The 22406-nt window shown below is 40.6% G+C and overlaps 1 protein-coding gene across 2 annotated transcripts in view; it reads left to right on the top strand.

The window, feature by feature from the left end:
- The window catches only part of HSD11B1 (hydroxysteroid 11-beta dehydrogenase 1), a 949596-nt gene that overhangs the window by 910822 nt on the left and 16368 nt on the right, over window positions 1–22406 (top strand). For both annotated transcript variants that reach the window (XM_050781468.1, XM_050781458.1), the window contains 4 exons: window positions 8531–8644; window positions 9425–9555; window positions 10349–10460; window positions 10584–10769. In XM_050781468.1, coding sequence (XP_050637425.1) covers window positions 8557–8644; window positions 9425–9555; window positions 10349–10460; window positions 10584–10769 — 517 coding nt within the window. In that variant the 5' untranslated portion in view covers window positions 8531–8556. The remainder of the gene's footprint in view (window positions 1–8530; window positions 8645–9424; window positions 9556–10348; window positions 10461–10583; window positions 10770–22406) is intronic.

The raw sequence follows: 22406 nt of genomic DNA, 5'->3' as shown, positions 1-22406 counted from the left end.
TAAAATGAGATAATTTTCTAGTATATAAATTGCACTGCAATAAAGCCGTTAAAGAAATAATCATGTCAGTTTCAGCATGATGAATTTGAGATATTTAGGAGGCCCTCAGAAGGAGAGCGGTTTGGGTAAGCAGGTGGTTATATTACCTGAAGCTTAGGAGAAATTCCACAGGAAATAGAGACTTTTAAGACTCATCCATCAACACAAAGGTTGTAATTATAACCATGAGAGAGAAGGAAATCATGCAGGGAATATAGAAAAAAAAATGAGAACAGAATGAAGGCCAACTCCAACATTCAAGGAATCCAGAAGGAAAGATAAGCCTATAAAGAAAACTGAGAAGCAGTGAGAGAAATAGGAAGAAAAGCCCAGTGACTATGATTGACAGAAGCCAAGGGAAGATGTCTGGGGAGGTTAAAATGGCAAGTGATGCTTAATGAGAAGGATCAAAGAGAAAAAAAAGCATGGTAGAAAAATCCAGCTGGTTATGGGGGAGCCCAATAACATTGCTGGGCATAGCTCCAGGGGTTGCAAGTCCTCAGGGTCAAGGCCATCCCAGCGCAGCCTGGCAGGGAGAGTGAAGTGTTGATGGAGGGCGTGAGGCTGGATTGAGGAGCTGAAAGAGTGTAGAAGATTCAGAATTTTTTGCATAAGGCAATGAGGAGATACAAAGAGCCAGTGGATAGAGTTCTGGGGTGAGGATGAAGAGGCCACAGAAGGCAAAGGCTTCATGACTTGAGAACAAATGGCCAGAACTACAGACTCCAACAGTGGGCACTCATGGCCCTCAAAGATGTGCCTCTGCTTGCTTCTCCAGCCTTCTTCCTGTGTAACCCCACCTTGTAAAATTCAGTTATCCAGCCATATGGAACTTTTCATAGTTTCCCAAACATGCCTTTCTCTTTCACACCTCTATTTTCCCACACAGCTTCCTATGCAAAGAATGTTCTACAAACTAGCCCGCCCCTCTCCCCACACACTACTGAACCCAACTCAATGCTGTTATCATTCTTCATTTCCTGGAGCATTCCTGCTCATATTTCAACGTGGATCAAAACAAACAACTTTCTGGAAGCAGCTCCTGCTTGCCCATCCCACATGTAGAATAGGCTACTCCCTTCCTTATGCCCCTACTGTAGACTTCCATTAGTGCACTGGTAACATCTTACACATTTCATTTATTTCCACATCATCTTCTTCTAGAGCATGGATAGCATTTCACTGGTGTTCTTATTCATACTATCTGACCAACAGTAAATACCTAACTAAATAAATGTTAGTAGATGATTCCTCCACCCAGCTACCATGTGGTATATACCTCTTTTGCTACTTAGGGCCTTTTGGGGCTGTTTGTGGCCAGGATACTGGGCTCCACTTTGGTAAAGGTGGACCAGATGGCTATCAGTAGCCATGGTCCAGAATGTTTTGTCCACACCTAAGACCATTTCTCAGGTTCTCAAAGCCCAGTGCCACTTCTAAGCTTTTCAAATTAAACACAGGACACCCAGTTAAATCCAAATTTCAGATAAACAATGAATGATTAATGGTTTTGTTTTTTCCTTGAGATGAGAGTCTTGCTATGTTTCCCAAGCTGGTCTCAAACTCCTGGCCGCAAGAGATCCTCTCTTTGGCCTCCCCAGTGACGGGGATTACAGGCAAGAGCCACCAAACCTAGATTGAATCATGTTTTAGTATAAGTATGTTCCTTTCAAGACATCTTCCCTTCAGTAGTTTAGGTATATTTCTTTCAATAGTTTATCTCATCTTGACAGGTAGACAGCTTAGATAGAGGATAGGTAGATAAGATAGATAGATAGATAGATAGATAGATAGATAGATAGATAGATAGATAGACAGACAGACAGACAGACAGATAGATAGATAGGCAGGCATCCTTAAAATAACTATGTCATTTATCTGAAATTCAGATTCAACTGGACATTCTGTATTTCTATTTGCTAAATCTAGCAACCCTATGTCCCACCAGGGGCAAGTGACTTCCTTCTAATGCTGACATCCCTGGAACCTTGACATGCCCACCTGGCTGGGGCTGTGGTGTCACCCTAGTGTGCTTCCTGAAAGTTGAGCTGACCAACCAAGAAAAAACACAAGATGGGCCAAAGCCCTGTGGTGGCCATGCTGAGGTCAGTCCTCTCAGCTGTGCGGGGCTCTTCCACTGCTCCCCATGCTGCCAGTGTTTCAACAAACCTTTCATTGAATAACTTTATTTAGTTATTACATGGCCCCCTCTCTCTTTTATGCTCAGGTGTAAATCCACAGGAGCTAGGCAAGAGGGAAAACCTGAAAAACTACAACTACAACATGCTTAGAACTGTCTACTTAGATCATGCCCTTAAAACATAAAAACAACAGAATTTTTTTTTAATTATAAAAAGAACTGTTTGCACCTCCATCTCCATGGGGGGCAGGGATCAGACCATGCTCGTGACCTCGTGAGGGTCTCTTCTTTCCTAGAAGGCCCTTGGCTCTCCAAGGCAAATAGATTCCAGGTATTCTACCCCCTCAGTCCCCTATCACAAGCTACATGTGCCAGGCAGGAACGGGAAAGCACACAGAGGGGAATTTACCTTATGCCTACTTCATTCTCCCAGATCCAAGATTCCATTAGGTAAAAAATAGAATAAATCTGTCCATTGAGATTGACATGAAAGATTGACAAATGAGAACTTCTCCCCTCGTTAGACATACACATGAGGGAGGAGAACAGGAGGAAGGGAAGGAGGAGGAAGTCTATTATTGGATAAAATCGCATGAAATGATAGTTCTTTCTATAGCGAGGAAAAGATCTTGGCAGCTACGAGTTCCTCAAATCAGACCTGAGGAACTGGGGTGAGAATGGGGTTGGGAGTGGCAAGAAAGGGAGAATTTTATGCATTATTGTATTAGCTTGTTTTCACACTGCTAATAAAGACATACCTGAAACTAGAAACAAAAAGAGGTTTAGCTGGATTACAGATCCACTTGACTGGGGAGGCCTCAGAATCATGGCAGTGAGTGAAAGGCACTTTTTACATGGCAGCAATAAGAGAAAAATGAGAAGCAAACAAAAGCAGAAACCTCTGATAAACCCATCAGATCACAAGAACAGCAGGGGAAAGACCGGCCCCCATGATTCAATTACCTCCGCTGGATACCTCCCCCAACACATGGGAATTCTGGGAGATACAATTCAAGTTGAGATTTGGGTGAGGACACAGTCAAACCATATCATTCCGCCCCTGGCCCCTCCAAATCTCATGTCCTCACATTTCAAAACCAATCATGCCTTCCCAACAGTCCCCCAAAGTTTTAACTCATTTCAGCATTAACCCAAAAGCCCACAGTCCAAAAGTCTAATCTGAGACAAGGCAAGTCCCTTCTGCCTATCAGCCTGTAAAATCAAAAGCAAGCTAGTTACTTCCTAGATACAATAGGGGTACTGGTGTTGGGTAAATACAGCCATTCCAAATGGCAGAAATTGGCCAGAACAAAGGGGTTACAGGGCCCATGCAAGTCTAAAATCCAAAGTGGTAGTCAAATTTTAAAGCTCCAAAATGATCTCCTTTGACTCCAGGTCACACTGATGCAAAACGTGTGGTTTTGCAGGGTACAGCCTCCCTCCTGGCTGCTTTCATGGGCTGGTATTGAGTGCCTGCGGCTTTCCAGGCAGATGGCACAAACTGCCAGTGGATCTACCATTCTAGGGTCTGGATGATGCTGGCCTTCTTCTCACAGCTCCACTAGGCAGTGCCCCAGTAGGGACACTGTCGGGTCTCCAACCCCACATTTCCCTTCCACATTGCCCTAGCAGAGGTTTTCCATAAGAGCCCTGCCCCTGCAGCAAACTTTTGCTTGGGAATCCTGGCATTTCCGTACTTTCTGAAACCTAGGGAGAGGTTCCCAAACCTCAATTCTTGATTTCTGTGCACCAGGTGGAAGGCTCAACACCATGTAGAAGCTTCCAAGACTTGGGGTTTCCACCCTCTGAAGTGAAAGCCTGAGCTCTAGGCTAGCTCCTTTCAGCCACTTTCAGCTCCTTTCAGGCTCCTTTCAGCTGGTATGCAGGGCACCAAGTCCCTAGCCTGCACATAGCACAGGGACCCTGGGCCCGGCCAATGAAACCACTTTTTCCTCCTGGGCCTCTGGTCCTGTGATAGGAGGGGCTGCTGTGAAGGTCTCTGACATGGCCTGGAGACATTTTCCTCATGGTATTGGGGATTAATATTTGGCTCCTTGCTACGTATGCAAATTTCTGTGGCTGGCTTGAATTTCTCCTCAAACAATGTGTTTTTCTTTTTTATATCATCAGGCTGCCAATTTTCTGAACTTTTATGCTCTGTTTCCCTTTTAACATGGAATGCTTTTAACAGCACCCAAGTCACCTCTTGAATGCTTTGCTGCTTAGAAATTTCTTCTGCCAGATACCCTAAAAAACCTCTCTCAATTTCAAAGTTCCACAAATCTCTAGGGCAGGGGCAAAATGTCACCAGTCTTGTTGCTAACACTTAATAACAGTTACCTTTGCTCCAGTTCCCAACAAGTTCCTCATCTCCATCTGAGATTACCTCAGTCTGGACCTTATTGTTGATATCACTATCAGCATTTTTGTCAAAGCCATTCAACAAGCCTCTAGGAGGTTCTAAACTTTCCCACATTTTTCTATCTTCTTCTGAGCCCTCCAAACTGTTCCAACCTCTGCCTGTTACCCAGTTCCAAAGTCACTTCCACATTTTCAGATATCTTTTCAGCAACAGCCCACACTACTGGTACCAATTTACTATATTAGTTCATTTTAACACTGCTGATAAAGACATACCTGAACCTGGGAACAAAGAGAGGTTTAATTGGACTTACAGTTCCACATGGCTGGGGAGGCCTCAGAATCATGGAAGGAGGTAAAAGGCACTTCTTACATGGCAGTGGCAAGAGAAAAATGAGGAAGAAGCAAAAGTGGAAACACCTGATAAAGCCATCAGCTCTTGTGAGACTTATTCACTATCACGAGAAAAGCACGGGAAAGACCAGCCCCCATGATTCAATTACCTCCCCCTGGGTCCCTCTCACAACATGTGGAAATTGTGGGAGATACAATTCAAGTTGAGATTTGGGTGGGGACACAGCCAAACCCTATCAATTCTCATTTAATGTTAAGATCCTCTCCTGTTTCAACGTTGCAGTGTTATTCTCCCAGGAAAGGCAGAACCTCTGAACACAGTGTTCACCTACTTTTTACTCAGGTTTGCCCAAAAAGATTCATTTACAAAAGAGACCACTTGCTTAACAAAGCTACCAAACAGTCATGAAAAAGCACTACAGCTGCCCCCTTCTAAATGGCAGGTGTTTCTTTCATGATCTACGTTTTATGCCAAATGCAAGGAACTTCCCCTCTGGCCGCCCCTCCTCACATTTTTGCCATCTCCTATCAGTCTCCCCAGATCTGGCCCATCCTTCATAGTCCCATTCTTGTTCATTCAGCCCCTATGCACTTTTCACTCTGTTGCTTGTGCTTGATTCCATTTATTCCGGTGGGAATGATCAAATCAGAGAGAATTCCTGGCTGGGCTCTAATACTCACCTCCAGCAGTGAAAAGCCCATTCTGTGCAAGTGGGCTCCAGGTATCCGGTGAAAGCCTGCTCTGGAATGTGAATGGTCAGTGCATTACAAAGGAGGGCGCAAGGAGTGGAGTGAACAGTTCGCCCTTTTGCTATGGAACTTTAATGCAATCAGGGAATACTTGACTTGAAACAAATGCTAGCCGAAAACAGTTGTATTTCATTTTGTCTTTATTATTTTTTAAAACTTTGTTGAGAACCCCAGAAAGAAGATTTGGGGGATGGGATTGATCTGTTCTGACCAGAATGCTGAATCCCAGTGATTTCCCCAGATTAAACCAGGCTCCAGGAAGACAGCAATTTTCTTATTGCTGCAGTATCTCAAAAACACTGAAACAGCAAGTTTATTGAATGCCTATTTTGAAGCAAGGCTAGTGGGAAATGGAAAGAGACAAAGATGAAAAAGACATAATCCATGTCCTCCAGGAGTTTACAAGCTAATGAGAGAACCAGTCGTGTAAATATGGACACAAAGTGGATTAGATGTTTATTATATAATATGGTTAAAGTGTGGTCCCCATGGGTCTCTGAGACCCTCTTGAAGGGTTGAAAGGTCAAAACTATTTTCATAATTACACTAAGACATTACCTTACTTTTCCAGAGGCTACGGGATGTATGCTAATGCCACTGCCCTGACTGCTAATAGAATGTATACTTATGTATTCTTGAGTTTTAGAAAAAAATCCTCAGTCTTAATTTCTAATGCATCAACTGCAATAGCAATATCAATAGGTAAAACCTGCACAGGCAAAAGTTCTTTGAGGTCCTTGGAAATTATTAAGAGTATACAAGGGTCCTGAGACCAAAAATTTGAGAACTGCTAAGATTTATGCATCAACTACCATTACACAGTGTGCTTGTTTCTCATTAATGCATTTTATATAGCAATTATTTTATCTAATCCCATGAAAATCACTTTATTGGATGCTTTTGACATATCCTTATTTTCTAGCATCGTAGCTATTAGGTCATCTAATTATTAATCTGTTTGTGTCTTTGGGTTTAAATGTGTCTTTTGAGGCCACACAATGTTGGACTTCATTTTTTAATGGAGCCAACAATCAGCAATTGTTAATGCATTTGCTTTGTTTTCTATTACTCTGCAGTTTATCTTACTCATTGTTATTTTTGCTTTCTTTAAATTTATGTTTTCTTAATGGACTTTAAAATTCATTATTTCTTTTTTATGTCAGACAATAAAGGTCCCCAGTCTGCCCATCTTTCTATCATGTCAGCATCATCATATTTCAAAATAACTTTTCATTGTTTCCTACAATTTTACTATTAATAGTATAGGATTAAGAAAATAAACCTTATCTGGGTTCTGGCTGGCACTTCCTTTCCTCTAGGGATGAAAACGGAGTCTAGTCTGTAATATATCTTGCTATCATGCATATCTTTATAAAATTATACAAATGTATCTTACAGTTCTAAAGGCATGTAATCTAATTTTTACTTGAATTTTATCTTTTTTCTCTTTTTGTCCTTCATAGACCTCGAGCTCTGTCTAGCCCTCAACTGTTCTCAAATCTCCATTGTTTTCTACAAGTGACCCTCACAGCTGTGAGCCTTTGTTGACAAATTGTTTCATCTCCTCTGGGTCTTAAATTATTTTTTCTTACTCTAAAGTGAAAATTTGATGAGTGTTTCCAGATACTGCACTTGGAATCATAACTTAATTTCCCTTAACCTTGTGTAAATTCTGTCCCCCACTACTCCCAACTCCTATCCCTCCTCCAAAGCACTGATACTTATTATCACATTTAAATTTTTTCCCTGCTCTACTGATAACTTACAGAACGCAGGATTGCATTGTGATGGGGTAATTTCCATGATTTGATTGGTTGGTTTTGAGTTGAAAAACTTAACAATGATACAGCTTAAATTCTTTGAGGATTGTTCCTTCATGAATTCATGCTACGGACATACTGAGGTGGTTATTTTTATATTCCCTGATAATAAATTCTAAGTTGCTAGGGGTTTCTCACCACCCTCATCCTTTTACTGTTACTAGATCTATTTTTAGCTGGTGTGGGCGTCCCCAGCTAGTTTCACTTGCCTAATGCTAGTTCTTTTTTCTTCTATATCAGGTCGCCTCTTTCTAGCATCTTCTCCATGCTTCCTGTTCCTCTACAGAATTTACAAGACCCAGTTTAATAGTTTAGTGCCTTTTTTGTCACTCATTATTTCTTCTTTGTTCTCTGTTAAAGTAATAAGTGTACGATCCATTGCACTTGCCTTAGAGTCTGGAACCAGTCTTGGATTTCCCGCCATCTGGGTTCTGGCTGGCTTGCAATTTCTCCTTTGATGTTGTAATACTTTTTCATTGAACTTGAGTGTGGGGCTTATAGAGCTTGTTTGCTTTCATTATTTTTTCCCAAAATGTGCACATTTTTTTTCTTAAGCTTATTTTGCTGTTTTGTGCTGTTATTTTTAATTGCTTCCGACTGGGTGGGGGAGTAGGGGGACTGAAAGTGAGATTTGGCTTGAGTTTGGCTCTCTTTACTATTACTCACATTTCCCCCCAGAAGCCCTACATGCACTCCTCCCTCTCTGTCTTTGACAAATCACTTTTGAAAGATCATTGATCCCTGGCGTAAATGGTGTTAAGAGTAAGATGGACTTGGGTAGGGATGCTCAGGAATCCAGTCCTGTACAGTCATGAGCTTGGCCATCTGGAAGTCTCCTCTTGCTCAATGAAATGGAGTAAACATTGTCCATTATGAAATCCACCACACAGGCTGCCAGGGACGAATGGGATCCCACCCAAAGCCAATCGCTGCTCTGACAGGGAAATTGGCTAGCACTGCCTGAGACTACTCCAGCCTCCCCCGTCCCTGATGTCACAATTCAGAGGCTGCTGCCTGCTTAGGAGGTTGTAGAAAGCTCTGTAGGTTCTCTCTGTGTGTCCTACAGGAGTCTTCAGGCCAGCTCCCTGTCGGATGGCTTTTATGAAAAAATATCTCCTCCCCATTCTGGGGCTCTTCATGGCCTACTACTACTATTCTGCATATGAGGAATTCAGACCAGGTAAGTACCCATGTGTCTCACTTTGGAGGAATAGGTTTTAAAAACACAGGGGTGCTTAGTGTTCCTGAGGACCAAGATGGTTCTTGATCCTCAAAGTTGGTGAAAATGAGGGAACCCTGAGGTAAAACAGTACTTTTGTGTCCTCCAGCTACAGGCTGTGGGCAGGGGGGAATGTGTAGGGAGGGTAATCGTGTAGCCAAAATCTTGCCAAATAGGCCATGCTTTATTTGGCACCCTTAATGGAAAGCAATTTCAAATATTCTACAAAAATGAGAGTAATACCCAAATTCACAACTCAGCCAGCTAATTGGGCTCTATGAAGAGACTGATAAGTGGGAGGCAAAGAAAAAAAAAATCTCTGGAGATGATGACTACATAGAAGTGAGGGAAAATCCCTGGAATTTCTATGAACACATGTGTTTTGATTCCTTGTTAAATATACTTACAATTGAGCAAAATTGAAAGAGTCCAGAAATGTCTGGAACTCCAGCATTTTAGCTGAACCATGTATGACTTTTCTGGCCTCATCCTATGATCTCTTTCCATGGAGGTTTTTAGAAATGACAGTAGGGAGGCTGTCAGCCCAAACCTCCCACTTCAGAGCATGTTTATGAAAGACGTGGCCTGTTCCCACAGTGATTTACAGAGTTTGTGACAAACTGATCTGGGCTCATAACCTTTAAGTTACAAATTGAGATAAGCCTGCCTATATCCAGAGAGGGAGAAGGAATTTTGCTGCCAACTTGGGTATGGTCCTCACTTCCTTCTGGGGTTCCTCAGAGATGCTCCAAGGAAAGAAAGTGATTGTCACAGGGGCCAGCAAAGGGATCGGAAGAGAGATGGCTTATCATCTGGCGAAGATGGGAGCCCACGTGGTGGTAACAGCGAGGTCAAAAGAAACTCTACAGAAGGTGAGGGTTCCATGCCCGCAGATACATGTACCCTCACATGCCCAGATGTGTTCTTATATATGCTCACATATACACAGAAGCTAGCATATCACAGATCTATATACAGATGCACATGCACACACACACACACACACGCTTAATTTTGTACTCTCATATATAGATTCAAACACCAAAAAACCCACAGGAATATAAAAGTATGCATTTAAATATTCATTCGTGTGTGTGTGTGTGTGAGAGAGAGAGAGAGAGAGAGAGATTCTGCAACAGAGTCCTTGAGCTATATATGCTCACAGACATGCCTAGTCACACACATTTACACATTGAACTACAGATACATAGAGATGTTTTCAAAAACTGAAATCCCAGTACCTGCTCATGAATACGTATCCTCATACCCAGGCAGACTCCCAGGCACATGCCCTCTCATAGACTCACAAACCCAAAGATGTACAAACATTCACAAACCTAGAGCTACCCACATAGTAACCAACATCTACACTCATATTGCCTTCAGAAATACCTATTCACAGAAGCCATGAGCATAAATCATGAACTTAAACCCCAGCACTGTGATGATTTATTCACTTAAACCCCACCATGTTCCAGAAAATATTTCAGAGAGAGGACGATGATCATGAGGGTTATATTCGGCAACACACACACAAACATACTTACCATTTCTTACCTAAACAGGGCTGTGAGCAATCTCTCATTTAAGCCCCCCATTACTTCAGATACTATGCCCCAAAAGTCTGCAGCTAAGACTGATGCCATTTCTGCTTTGTCACTGCAGGTGGTTTCCCACTGCCTGGAACTTGGAGCAGCCTCAGCACACTACATTGCTGGCACCATGGAAGACATGACCTTCGCAGAGCAATTTGTTGCCCAAGCAGGAAAGCTCATGGGTAAGGCTGTTTCTCTTCCCTCCTCCTCTGAACTTTGCCCTTGGGGTCACCAAAGAGCTTTTGGGAGGAGAATGGGAAAGGAGTCAACCCCAGATGATTTCTTAATATAGCCATCTCTTGCAGGAGGACTAGACATGCTCATTCTCAACCACATCACCAACACTTCTTTGAATCTTTTTCATGATGATATTCACCATGTGCGCAAAAGCATGGAGGTCAACTTCCTCAGTTATGTGGTCCTGACTGTAGCTGCCTTGCCCATGCTGAAGCAGAGCAATGGAAGCATTGTTGTCGTCTCTTCTTTGGCTGGTGAGTGGGAGAGGGACCAATGTGGAAGGTAAAAGAAAAAAAAAAATGCCAGGGATGATGCTAGCCTCTGAAGTAGACATAAATTTTTATCAGTTTCCGTGCAGAGAAGTAATAAGGGATTGGTCAAGGTAGGTGGGCTACAAAATTCTTTCAAGTAACGGAGAAAAAGCAGCAGCTCAGATTGCCCATTGGAAGCCTGAATTGTTTTCTACAAAGGAAGGTCAAAGGGACTTGAGGGGCTGCTGGAGGTACAGCCTGTTCTGGTCCTAAGGGAGAGGCCTAGTTACAATATTAACTTGAAGTTGAAATGTTCATAGTAATATTAAACAAAAGCTGATTAACAGCTTACTCATACGCATGAACAGGCAGATGTACTGATAAGAGACTTGCAGGGGGATGATTTGTGGACTCAATGAGAGGCACGTATCCTGAGTAAAGAAGACACTGTTACAAACTAGTGACACCATAAAAAAATGAGGGATTGGTCAAGGTAGATGGGCTACAGAATTCTTTTAAGTAACAGAGAAAAAGCAGTAGTTCAGAGTGCCCTTTGGAAGCCTGAATTGTTTTCTACAAAGCAAGGTTGAAGGGACTTAAGAGGCTGCTGGAGGTACAGCCTATCTTGGTCCTAAGTGAGAGACTTAGTCACAATGGATAAAAAGGACTTTGCTTCCTCCATAACCAAAAACCATAGGTTGGTGAAGTTATGTAATGTGAAGGTAGAACAGAGAAGTGAACTATTTCAACAACACACAGTTGTCTGATAAGTGGGCTAAGCTAAAGCTAAATAAAATGAATAACGAGAAAAAAAAAATGAACAGACCTGCCTATGCTGGGTGTATTCTCCAAAATCTGAACGTGTTAACATGAAAAGATCAATTTAAACAACCAGCTGTGTAGGGAGGAAATGTGTCCAGGGAAATATTCATGAAAAGATCTCTGTGGGATCAAGAGAGGTCCCTGGTGTTCTGGATGGTGGTAGTATCAGAAGCCATCACCAGTAAAAAAACCAGTGAGTTCCCAGCTCGGGACATTTCTAGGCCCGTTTTTATCATAGATCCAGGAGACAAGTTCCGCACATCTTTGTTGATTAGTCAGTTAGAAGGAAAGTGCAAACACCAGGATCAAAATCTGCCATCTAAGTGTAGTTCCCGGCAAAATAAAAACAAATAACCTAGAGGACTCTGTAAACTATTAAGCACTTCACAAACTTTCTTACTGAAACTAATAGTACCATCTGTGTTGTAAAGAGTTCTCCTTTCTGGCCCAGGGAGGGCCTGCATAGTGATTGGATAAAGGGGCAGTGTGTCTGTGCTACCCACCAAACAGAGTGATTGATATGCATCCCGGTGCTTCCCAGACAACACAGACTCCCCACCCCTCCCCAGACACAGATTCTCTCTGGGCTGGAAGAAAGGGAGAGCTTCCGGATGCATACTGAGTGGGAGGGTGCTGGGCACATCCCCAATCCATCCCAGGGCATTGGCCAAACTTCTCACATCAGTCATGATGTAGGTGGCTTTAATGATTTCAGTTGATTAAATAATACATTGACTCTAGGCAAAGGATGTATTTCACCTTTGAAGAATGTAACTTTCTAGAATGTACCCATGATCTAAATGTGCTCAGAAGGACTAAGAATTACTGTTGAGCCCAAGGACATGATGAAATTCCGATAATCTCTGTTTCCCTGTATCTTCTACACTTATTGAATGAAACTTGGTAATTTCCATGAACTATGGGAGGCGGGAAATCTAGCTGGATGAGTATCTTTGGTGTTTATTGTTTGTGTAGCCAAGATTCCAACTTTTTTGCCTTGAAACCTGTCTATCAACTTGCAAAGTACAGACACATTGCTGTCTTGCCACAACTGAAGAATATTCTCTGCTTTATGATGTATTCTTTTAATCAGTCAGTAAACATGTTCATTAATCCTTCCTCTTTAAAATCTAAACTCTATAAATATGGGATGCTAAACATCAAGTTGATCTTAAGGTCAGCCAAACAGTACTGGGATGGAGTTTTAATCATTTCTTCTAGGGAATACATTAAGTTGTTTATTGAGTTTCAGTGATAAAGAATTGTTTTTATCCACAATGCATTTCTGGGTATTGCATTACATGGGAATGCTATACTTCTAATATGTTCCTTAAAGGCTTGGTTATCTCTGTAGCATTAACAGAGACAATATTGCTGCTTCTGGGAACCTCCTTGTAGTCCACATCTGTCCACTATTCACGACCTTTTCTTGGCAACCTATTGAGCAAGTTTCTTGTAGGTGTAACATCCTGTTACATTGATTAGCCTCCTCTCCTTCCACCACTTGCTAGTTAGGATGTAAGTTCAGCTACTGTAACAAAGACCCGAATTTACAATGGCTTAAGCAAATCTAAATTTATTTATCTCACACAAAACACGCTGGATAGGCATTCCAGGGTGGATAGGACAGATACAGTAGTTCTGTCCCATGAGGCTGTCCAGGAGGCCTTCTATCTCAGAACCACCAGTCCTAGAGTGCTTGTTTACAACTGCGTGTTCAAATGGCTCATTGGCATGTCTGAATTCTAACTCAAGAAAATGAAAAAATAAGGATACCACCTGGAAAGTGTACACTTTTCTTCTGCCACAGCTGGCTGCAATTGTTACCTTTATTCAAAGGGAACATGTGTCCAACTAAAAATCAGGAGTTCTATTTCTGTAAAATACACTGACATTGATAAACAACTAGCAATCTCTCCCACATCAGCCATGCTAAAAAACACATAAGACTAGAAAAAGAGTATACCCTCCAGGCCATCCCACATATGAACCACACACACACATACATACACACACACACACACACACAAGACTCATTCCCTCCACATGCAAGGTCCATCACAAAAAACAAAGTCCTTCCATCAGGCAGTGCGTGCAGGGGACAGTGGGGTAGGAGAAAGAATGGAAAGAGAGTACCTATATAGTATTCATGAAACGAACTGAAGTAGAGATATTAATACCTCAATTTGACTAAAACATCACTGGAGTGGGCAGAGAACATTTGAAAACATCTGGAAAAAAAGTTTATCTGACATTAGTCAAAATAGGTCATCTTAGGTTCAACATTAGAAAAGTAAAGTTGGTTTCATTTTCGGGCTCCTGGGCTTGGTGAATCCCATCAATGTGGCATGTGTCATCAGTTGCACACATGGCAGCTAGAACTGAGCATCTAAGGCCATTTCTCCACCTGCTTTATGCCCCTGAGAGGAATCATGGACAAACCCTGTCTTCCTCTGCTCCTTTCTCCTCTCAAAATCTACTTAGCCCACTACCTCCTATGAAGTCTTTTTCAGAACTCACCAGAGCCATTTCAATGTTTCTTCTTTGTCTTTATCTACTATATTTTGGTAAGTTAACTTTAGAAATCTGACTTCCTCATCATTTCTCTTTTTTGGGTTTATTGGTAATTCAAATACAACTAATACTACTCATAACTACTAATAACACAAATGTTAAACATACTCGGCAAGCATATGTGTAGGGATAGTAATCCTTCTGGATCAAGGAAAATGCAAGGTATATTTTGAAGTGAATTTGGACATCATAAAGGACTCGGTTGCTTTAAATATTCAAAATGAAAATAGATCAAAAGGAATAAAAGAACCTTGTCAAAAACTTCTGAATGTTCAGACTTCTCTTGAGAAGCTCCATAAAGTGTCTCCAGTTAACTATTCACCTTTCTCCAAGTAAATCTTTTTAAAAACTCAGCGTTCTCTCTATATAGATAGTCTTATTCAAATGTATTCCTTTTCTGTTTTACTCATTCGCAGCATTGTTTCGTACTGTTTTTTAATGTACGTGTGCAGTCTTTCAGGCACTTTGAGTTGACTAGCCAGGGGCAAACATTCATAAGACAGTGCTTTGTGGGAAAACTCAAACCAACAGATGAAGTCACTTGCTGGATCTTAACCTATTTGTCAGTGGAGGTCTGCCTGTGTGGTCTAAACCTGTTTCAAAAATTCAACATTATGAAGAGGGGAAAAAAAACAGGTTTTTCAACTACGCATATCAACTAACAGGACTTGGAAGACCTATAGCGATGTTTTGCATAGACAAGGATATACAGATGTTAATGTCATCCCCGCATTCAGTTCAGTTCTGGCATACCCACTCCTTCCTGAAAGGTGGGCCAGTGTCTCAATGTATGGCTATGCCTTGGGGTATTGGGGGAAGGGGGAACCCAAACTCTAGATTATGAACGGGCCTCAGAACTAGAGTGGAAAGGGGCAATTTATCCCTTGCCACAATTGTTCTCATTTTTCTAAGAAAAGATGCCTCTTTACCCTTAAATCCAATTACCTCAGAAATAATCTTCAGGAACCAGGATTTCTGAGGTGAGTGGAAGTGTTTATCCATGTGAACGTAAGCATTTACATGAGGGATGGGGAGCGGCGACGGCCACACAAGGTTGAACTGTGTGTTGGGGGATGGGTAGAAGTATGCAGAGGTGAGGTATGTGTGTATGTAGACGTGTCATCCATAGGGCCTATAAGAATGCCAAGAAGGAGATCGGAGATCAGAGTAAAATCAGCAACCTGGGCATAAAAATTCCAGAAAATTTGTTCTATAAAATGTAATCATTGTTGCCTAACTTTAAGAGATCGTGTTTGGGCAACACTGGGAGGATTGAGACAGAATCTGCTAGATTTTTCTAGGAATTCAATTCTGCATCTGCCCCCAAAAGAAAGGAGTGGGGGAGATTTGAAAGGGAGGAAGACTCTGATGAAGACAGTGACAATTTAGTGCAGGCTGAGAATAATACAATGCTACCCATAATCGCTGTTGCTTCGTGTTTTCTTCTGGAAAGGCTAGGTAGTCGAGGTTACTTATGTCTGCTAAACCACAGGTTTCATTCAAGTGCACTTGTGGATGGAAATAGCAAGGTTCTACATCATTTGTGTCTTTATGTCTCCTTACCAAGGAATCTGAGAAGGCTTACAACAGATACATTCTATCTGGAAAAACACAAATAGAAAACTAGGTCTTAAGGAAAGGAGAATATAAATGTGCCCAAATTAGACTTGGTATAAATCCTGTGCTTAAGCTTCAACATTGGCACTTGAATTTCTTAACAATAACAAAAAGAAAAGAAAAAGGACAGGATCAGTATACAGCCAGCACTCTGTATGCCTGGGTTCTACATCTGTGGATTCAACCAAATGTGGATCAAAATAAAATGGGGGTAATAAATTAACAGAGTTCTAATAAGTAAAACTTGAGTTTACCACATGCTGGGTACTATGTTGAATTCACAGAAATGATATAAGATGTAGGCACCGAATTAGGTATTATAAGTAATCTAGAGATGATTTAAAGTATACAGGAGGATGTGCATAGGTAATATGCAAATACTACACCATTTTATATATGAGGGACTTGAGTATCTATGAATTTTGGTATCCACAGAAGATCCTGAAACCAATCCCCCTTTGAATACTGAGGGATAACTGTACTCAGAGTAGGGAAAATGCATGATTCTTATATTCATTTAATTGTTTTTTATTTTTGTGTATTTTTTAAAGTCTAGGTCTTTATTTGTCATTTTGTCTAAGGTAATTTGGAAATATGTACCAGTAGCCTTAAGAATGTTTCCTTTGGCCGGGCCTGGTGGTTCATGCCCGTAATCCCAGCACTTTGGGAGGCTGAGGCGGACGGATCACGAGGTCAGCGTTCGAGACCAGTCTGGCCAAGATAGCGAAACCCCATGTCTTCTAAAAATACAAAAATTAGCTGGGCACGGTGCTGGGTGCCTGTAGTCCCAGCTACTTGTGAGGCTGAGGCAGGAGAATCACTTGACCTGGGAGGCGGAGGTTGCAGTGAGCTGAGATCGTACCACTGCACTCCAGCCCGGGGAAAACAGAGTGAAACTCCATCTCAAAAAAAAAAAAAAAAAAGAATGTTTCCTTTATTTCACCGAGTCTAAGTGCAATAATATATCAAGGAAATAGCTATTAAATTAGTCACAGATTTAGGTACAAAAACATTTGTTGTAGGATTTTTTAAATTGCAAAACATTGGAAGTAACCTAAATGTCTGGCAGTAGGAAAACAACTAGTTGTACTATATATAATTTATATGTGTATCTGTATCCATAGCTATATCTATATCTCTGGAAGGACATTTTCCAAAATACCAGCATGATTATATCTAAACTACAGAACAATGAATGATTTTTATTTTTAGCTTCATATTTTTCTTCATTTTCCAAATTTTCATTGTGTGTGTATGCATGCATGTGTAACTTTTATAATCATAGAAACATTTCAATAAGTTGTTGGGAGTGTTGTTTTTCCATTGCTTTGTGCCTCTTTTCATAACCTTTTATGAGAAATTCATTTCAGAAATTATTTGCTTCTTGCTCTGCTTCCTTCTTTTGAATATAATCATATACACTCTCAATATCTTCAATGGATTGGCTCCAGGACCTCCCACAGATACCAAAATCCATGGATGCTCAAGTCTCTCATATGAAATGGCATAGTATCTGCATATAACTTAGGCATATCCTCCTGTATACTTTAAATCCTCTCTAGATGACTTATAATACCTAATACAATGTAAATGCTATGTAAATAGCTGTTATATTGTATTATTTAAGGAATAATGACAAGATTTTAAAAGTGTGTATGTGTTCAATACAGACACAAAATTATTTCCTGAATATTTTCAACCCATGGTTGGTTAAATCCACAGACGCAAAACCCATGGATACAGAGGGCTGCCTGTATTGATTTCCATAAGTAGAAGTTTGCTTAAGTACTTCAAGAGGAATGGTTGGGGAGAGAGAGCATAACTTCATGTCTGAGAAGTTTATTCCATAAACAAACTTGAACAAGTGCTTCCCAAATATAGTCATTCATTCATTTATTCAAAAAATATGCATGAGGGTCAACTCTGAGTCAGGCACTATGCCGGATGCCAGGGCTATGGCAGGGAGCAAGAAGGCAAAGGCAAGATACCTGTTGTGCCCATATTCTAGTGTAAGCCAAGTTGTTACTGTATTGTTTATAGCTGTAAAAACAAACTAAAAAAAAAACTAGAAACAACCTAAGTAGCAACAAACATAAAACAAACACTCTAAGGGATAAAAATCATGTTACAGATCTATTGGAAGGCTTTTTATTTCTTGGTATACAAAATAATAGTATGTTTTACAACTGCTTGCCTCTGAAAGCTGTTGAAATACAGCATTTTACCCACAGTGACTAGGCTGTGCTCTCCTTAAAGGCAGACACATTGTTCATTCATCTCTGATTCCCTGGAGCTAACAAATTTGGCAAATAATCAACACATTCTTCTTGAATGAACAAATGCTAAAATGGCTTGCTAGTACCTGGATTTCTGACTTCATGTCTTTCCTTAAACTGTGTTGGAGACTCACAGTCATATTTTCCCTCCATATTTCCTTTCTGTTTCTAGGCCTTCGTGTCAGGGCTTCTTAATAAGGATACTATTGGCCTTTGGTGAGGGACAATTCTTCATTGTGTGGGACTATCTGATGCATTGTCGAGCATTTTTTAGCATCCTTGGCTCTGAATAATTCAATCTAAAAGCCACTCATAGAGACCAAGCAAGATAGGCATCTTCACGGGGGAGGAAGGTGGCAGCACAGATTGACAAACTTGAGTAGGATGGGACAGGTTTGTGTCACGGAGCAGATTTGGGACATCAGAGACTGAGTGAGATGAGGATGGCATCCTCACGTGGGGCAGCAGTGGTGGCCTAGTGTGAAGTTTCAGAGCCCAACTGGGCCAAGGAGGGCATTCATGTGGCATCTGGCACAGGGTATCAGAACTAAGGGGGGTGATGATGGCATCTGCAAGGGGGCCTGCCATGGGCAGCCCAACATAGGGTGAAAAAGGCATTCACCAGGCGTTCATGTAGTCTGGCACTGGGGTGTCAGAACCCAGGTGGGATAAAGAAGCCAAATGAAGAATGATCACATACAGGGGCATTAATCACATAAGTAATACATACTGCAGATCTTGGAAGTCCCAGGTTCTCACTCTCAATGTTACAATATGAAAGGGAAGAAAATGAGAATGAATCCTCTAGTGTTGGATTGCAATTGGAAGTGTGGGTATGAATTAATAGTTGTTTAATATACATGGACAGATATATAAATATAGATGTGTGTCTATATATACATGCATGTATTCGCTCACTCTGTCCACTGACAGGACCTGGGAGCACACTTGGTGCCCAGATCTTGTTTTCTAAATATCATTCTCCACTAAAAAAAAAGAAAAAAGAAAAAACCACCGAGACTTCTTAGAGAAATGATTGATTCCAGGGCAGTGGCAAGAAAGGTACAAGATAAGCCTGAAAATCTTGTTCTGCCAGTAAGTACAGAACTGCTCAAAGGATAATAGGCACACACTACTAGGACACAGAAGCTAACTTTAAAGGGATCCCATTAGCCAAACCTAGAACCATTTGGGGCATCAAAATAAATAATAGTAACAGATTATCACCCACTGCAAAAACAGGAAATAAATCCATAAAGTCATAAATAAATGCACGAATAAATAAATCAAGAGAGGGGAAGGATTTTTCATGAATAAATAAATCAAGAGGGGGGAAGGATTTTTCATGAAAGCCAACAAATAAGAAATGATGAACTTAGAAAATCACCATCTGGTAACCATAATTGTAATAATTCAGCCAGGAAGCAACAAAAGATGCTAAAACTAGTGGGTGAAAGTTAAACAAGGAAGAGGATATTTACATAGTCTCAAAGTACTACCCCCTGTGCAACAACAACCAAAAACACCACAAACGACCTGATTCAAAAATGGGCAAAGGATATATGACAGACCCACAGCTAACATCATGCTGAATGGGGAAAACTGGAAACCTTTCCTCTAATAATTGGAACTAAACAAGGATGCCCACTTTCACCACTCTTATTCAACACAGTACGGGAAGTCCTAGCCAGGGCAATCAGGCAAGAGAAAGAAATAAAAGACATCCAAACTGGAAAACAGGAAGTCAAATTTTCACTCATTCACGTGACATGATTTTATAATCAGAAAAGCCTAAACACTACACAAAAAAACTCTTATAACTGATAAACAAGTTCAATAAAGTTGCAGTATACAAAATCAACATACAAAAATCAACAGTGTCCCCATATGCTAACAGCAATCAATCTGGAAAAAAAAAAAAAGTCAAGAAAGCAATCCCAATTACAATAGCTACAGAAAAAAAAAAAAAAAAAAAAAACTAGGAATAAATTTAATCAAGGAGGTGAAAGACCTCTACAGGAAAAACTATAAAACACCCATTAAAGAAATGGAAGAGGACACAAACAAATGGAAATATATGCCATGCTCACGGATTAGAATAAATTAATGTTAAAATGACCATAATACCAAGAGCAATCTATAGATTCAGTACAATTCCTATCAAAATACCAATGACATTTTTCACAGAAATAGAAAAAAAAAAAAAAACCAAAATTTGTAGGGATCCAAATAGCCAAAGCAATCCTAAGCAAAACTGCAAGTAATACATTACCTGACTTGAAAATATATTAAAGGCTATAGTAACCAAAACAGCATGGTATTGGTATGAAAATAGACAGAACAATGGACAAGAATAGAGAGCCCAGAAATAAACACATGTATTTGCAGCCAAGTGATTTTCAACAAAGGCACCAAGAACATGCACTGGGGAAAGGACAGTCTCTTCAATAAATGGTGCTGGAAAAACTAAACATTCATATGCAGAAGAATGAAATTAGATCTCTATCTCTCACCATATACAAAAATTAATGCATGACAGATTAAAGACTTAAACGTAAGACCTGAAACTATGAACCAGAAGAAAATGTAGGAAGAACACTCCATGACATTGGTCTAGGCAAATATTTTATGACTAAGGCCCCAAGAGCACAGGCAACAAAAACAAAAATAGACAAAGAGGACTATATTAAACTAAAAACCTTCAGCATAGCAAAGGAAACAATCAACAAAGTGAAAAGACAACCTGGTTGATGGAAGAAAATATTTGCAAAATATCCATCTGACAAGGACTAATATCCAGAATATACAAGGTACCCAAATAACTCAATAGGAAAAAAAACTATGTGTTTTTAAAATGGGCAAAAGACCTGAACAGACATTTCTCAAAAAAAGACATACAACGTATAAATGGTTAACAAGTATATGAAAAATGCTCAACGTCACTAATCATCAAGAAATTCGGCCGGGCGCGGTGGCTCAAGCCTGTAATCCCAGCACTTTGGGAGGCCGAGACGGGTGGATCACGAGGTCAGGAGATCGAGACCATCCTGGTGAACACAGTGAAACCCCGTCTCTACTAAAACTACAAAAAACTAGCCGGGCGAGGTGGCGGGCGCCTGTAGTCCCAGCTACTCGGGAGGCTGAGGCAGGAGAATGGCGTGAACCCGGGAGGCGGAGCTTGCAGTGAGCTGAGATCAGGCCACTGCACTCCAGCCTGGGCGACAGAGCGAGACTGCATCTCAAAAAAAAAAAAAAAAAAAAAAAAGAAATTCAAATTAAAACTACAATGAGATATCATCTTATCAAATTGCTATTATCAGAAAGACAAAACATAACAGATACTAGTGTGGATGCAGAGAAAAGGGAACTCTTATATACTGTTGGTGGGAATGTAAATTATTGCAGTCACTATAGACAACAGGTTGGAGATTTCTCAAAAAAACTAAAAATAGAACTATCATATGATACAGCAATCCTATTATTGGGTATTTATCCAAGAGACAGCAAATTGGCCAGGTGAAATGGATCATGCCTCTAATCCCAGCACTTTGGGAGGCCGGGGTGGACGGATCACTTGAGGTCAGGAGTTAAAGACCAGCCTGGCCAACATGGTGAAACCCCGCCTCTACTAGAAATACAAAAATTAGCCGGGTGTGGTGGCCTATGCCTGTAATCCAGCTACTTGGGATTATAGCTACTTGGGAGGCTGAGACAGGAGGCAGAGGTTGCAGTGAGCCAAGATCGTGCCGCTGCACTTCAGCCTGGGCAAGAGGTTAGACTCCATCTCAAAAAAAAAGAAAAAAGAAAAAAGAAAGAAAATCAATATATCAAAGAGATATATGCAACTCCATTCATTTGCAGTAATGTGGATGGAACTGAAAGTCATTATGCTAAATGAAATAAGTCAGACACAGAAAGACAAACACTGCATGAACTCACTCATATAAGGGAACTAAAAAGGTTTATCTCATGAAGGTAGAGACTAGAATGATAGTTAACAGAGACTGAGAAGGATGTCAGCATGTGGGCAGGAGGGTGAAGAGGGGTTGGTTACTGATTACAAACATGCAGTTAGAAGGAATAATTTCTATTGTTCAATAGTAGAGTGACTATAGTTAGTAACTGTGTATTGTACATTTCAAAATAAGTAAGGACTTGAAATGTTCTCAACACAAAAATAATAAATACTTGTGATGATGGATATCTTAAATACCCTTACTTGATCATTACATATTCTATGGATGTAACAATATCACAGGTACCCCATAACTATATACAAATATTATGTATCAACTTAAATTTTTTTAAAAATTTAATGGGCAAAGGACTTGAATAAACATCTTACCAAAGA

This window comes from Macaca thibetana, chromosome 1 (genome assembly GCF_024542745.1).
Source record: "Macaca thibetana thibetana isolate TM-01 chromosome 1, ASM2454274v1, whole genome shotgun sequence".
NCBI classification, from domain to species: domain Eukaryota; kingdom Metazoa; phylum Chordata; class Mammalia; order Primates; family Cercopithecidae; genus Macaca; species Macaca thibetana.
This window is presented reverse-complemented; position numbering and strand designations above follow the sequence as displayed.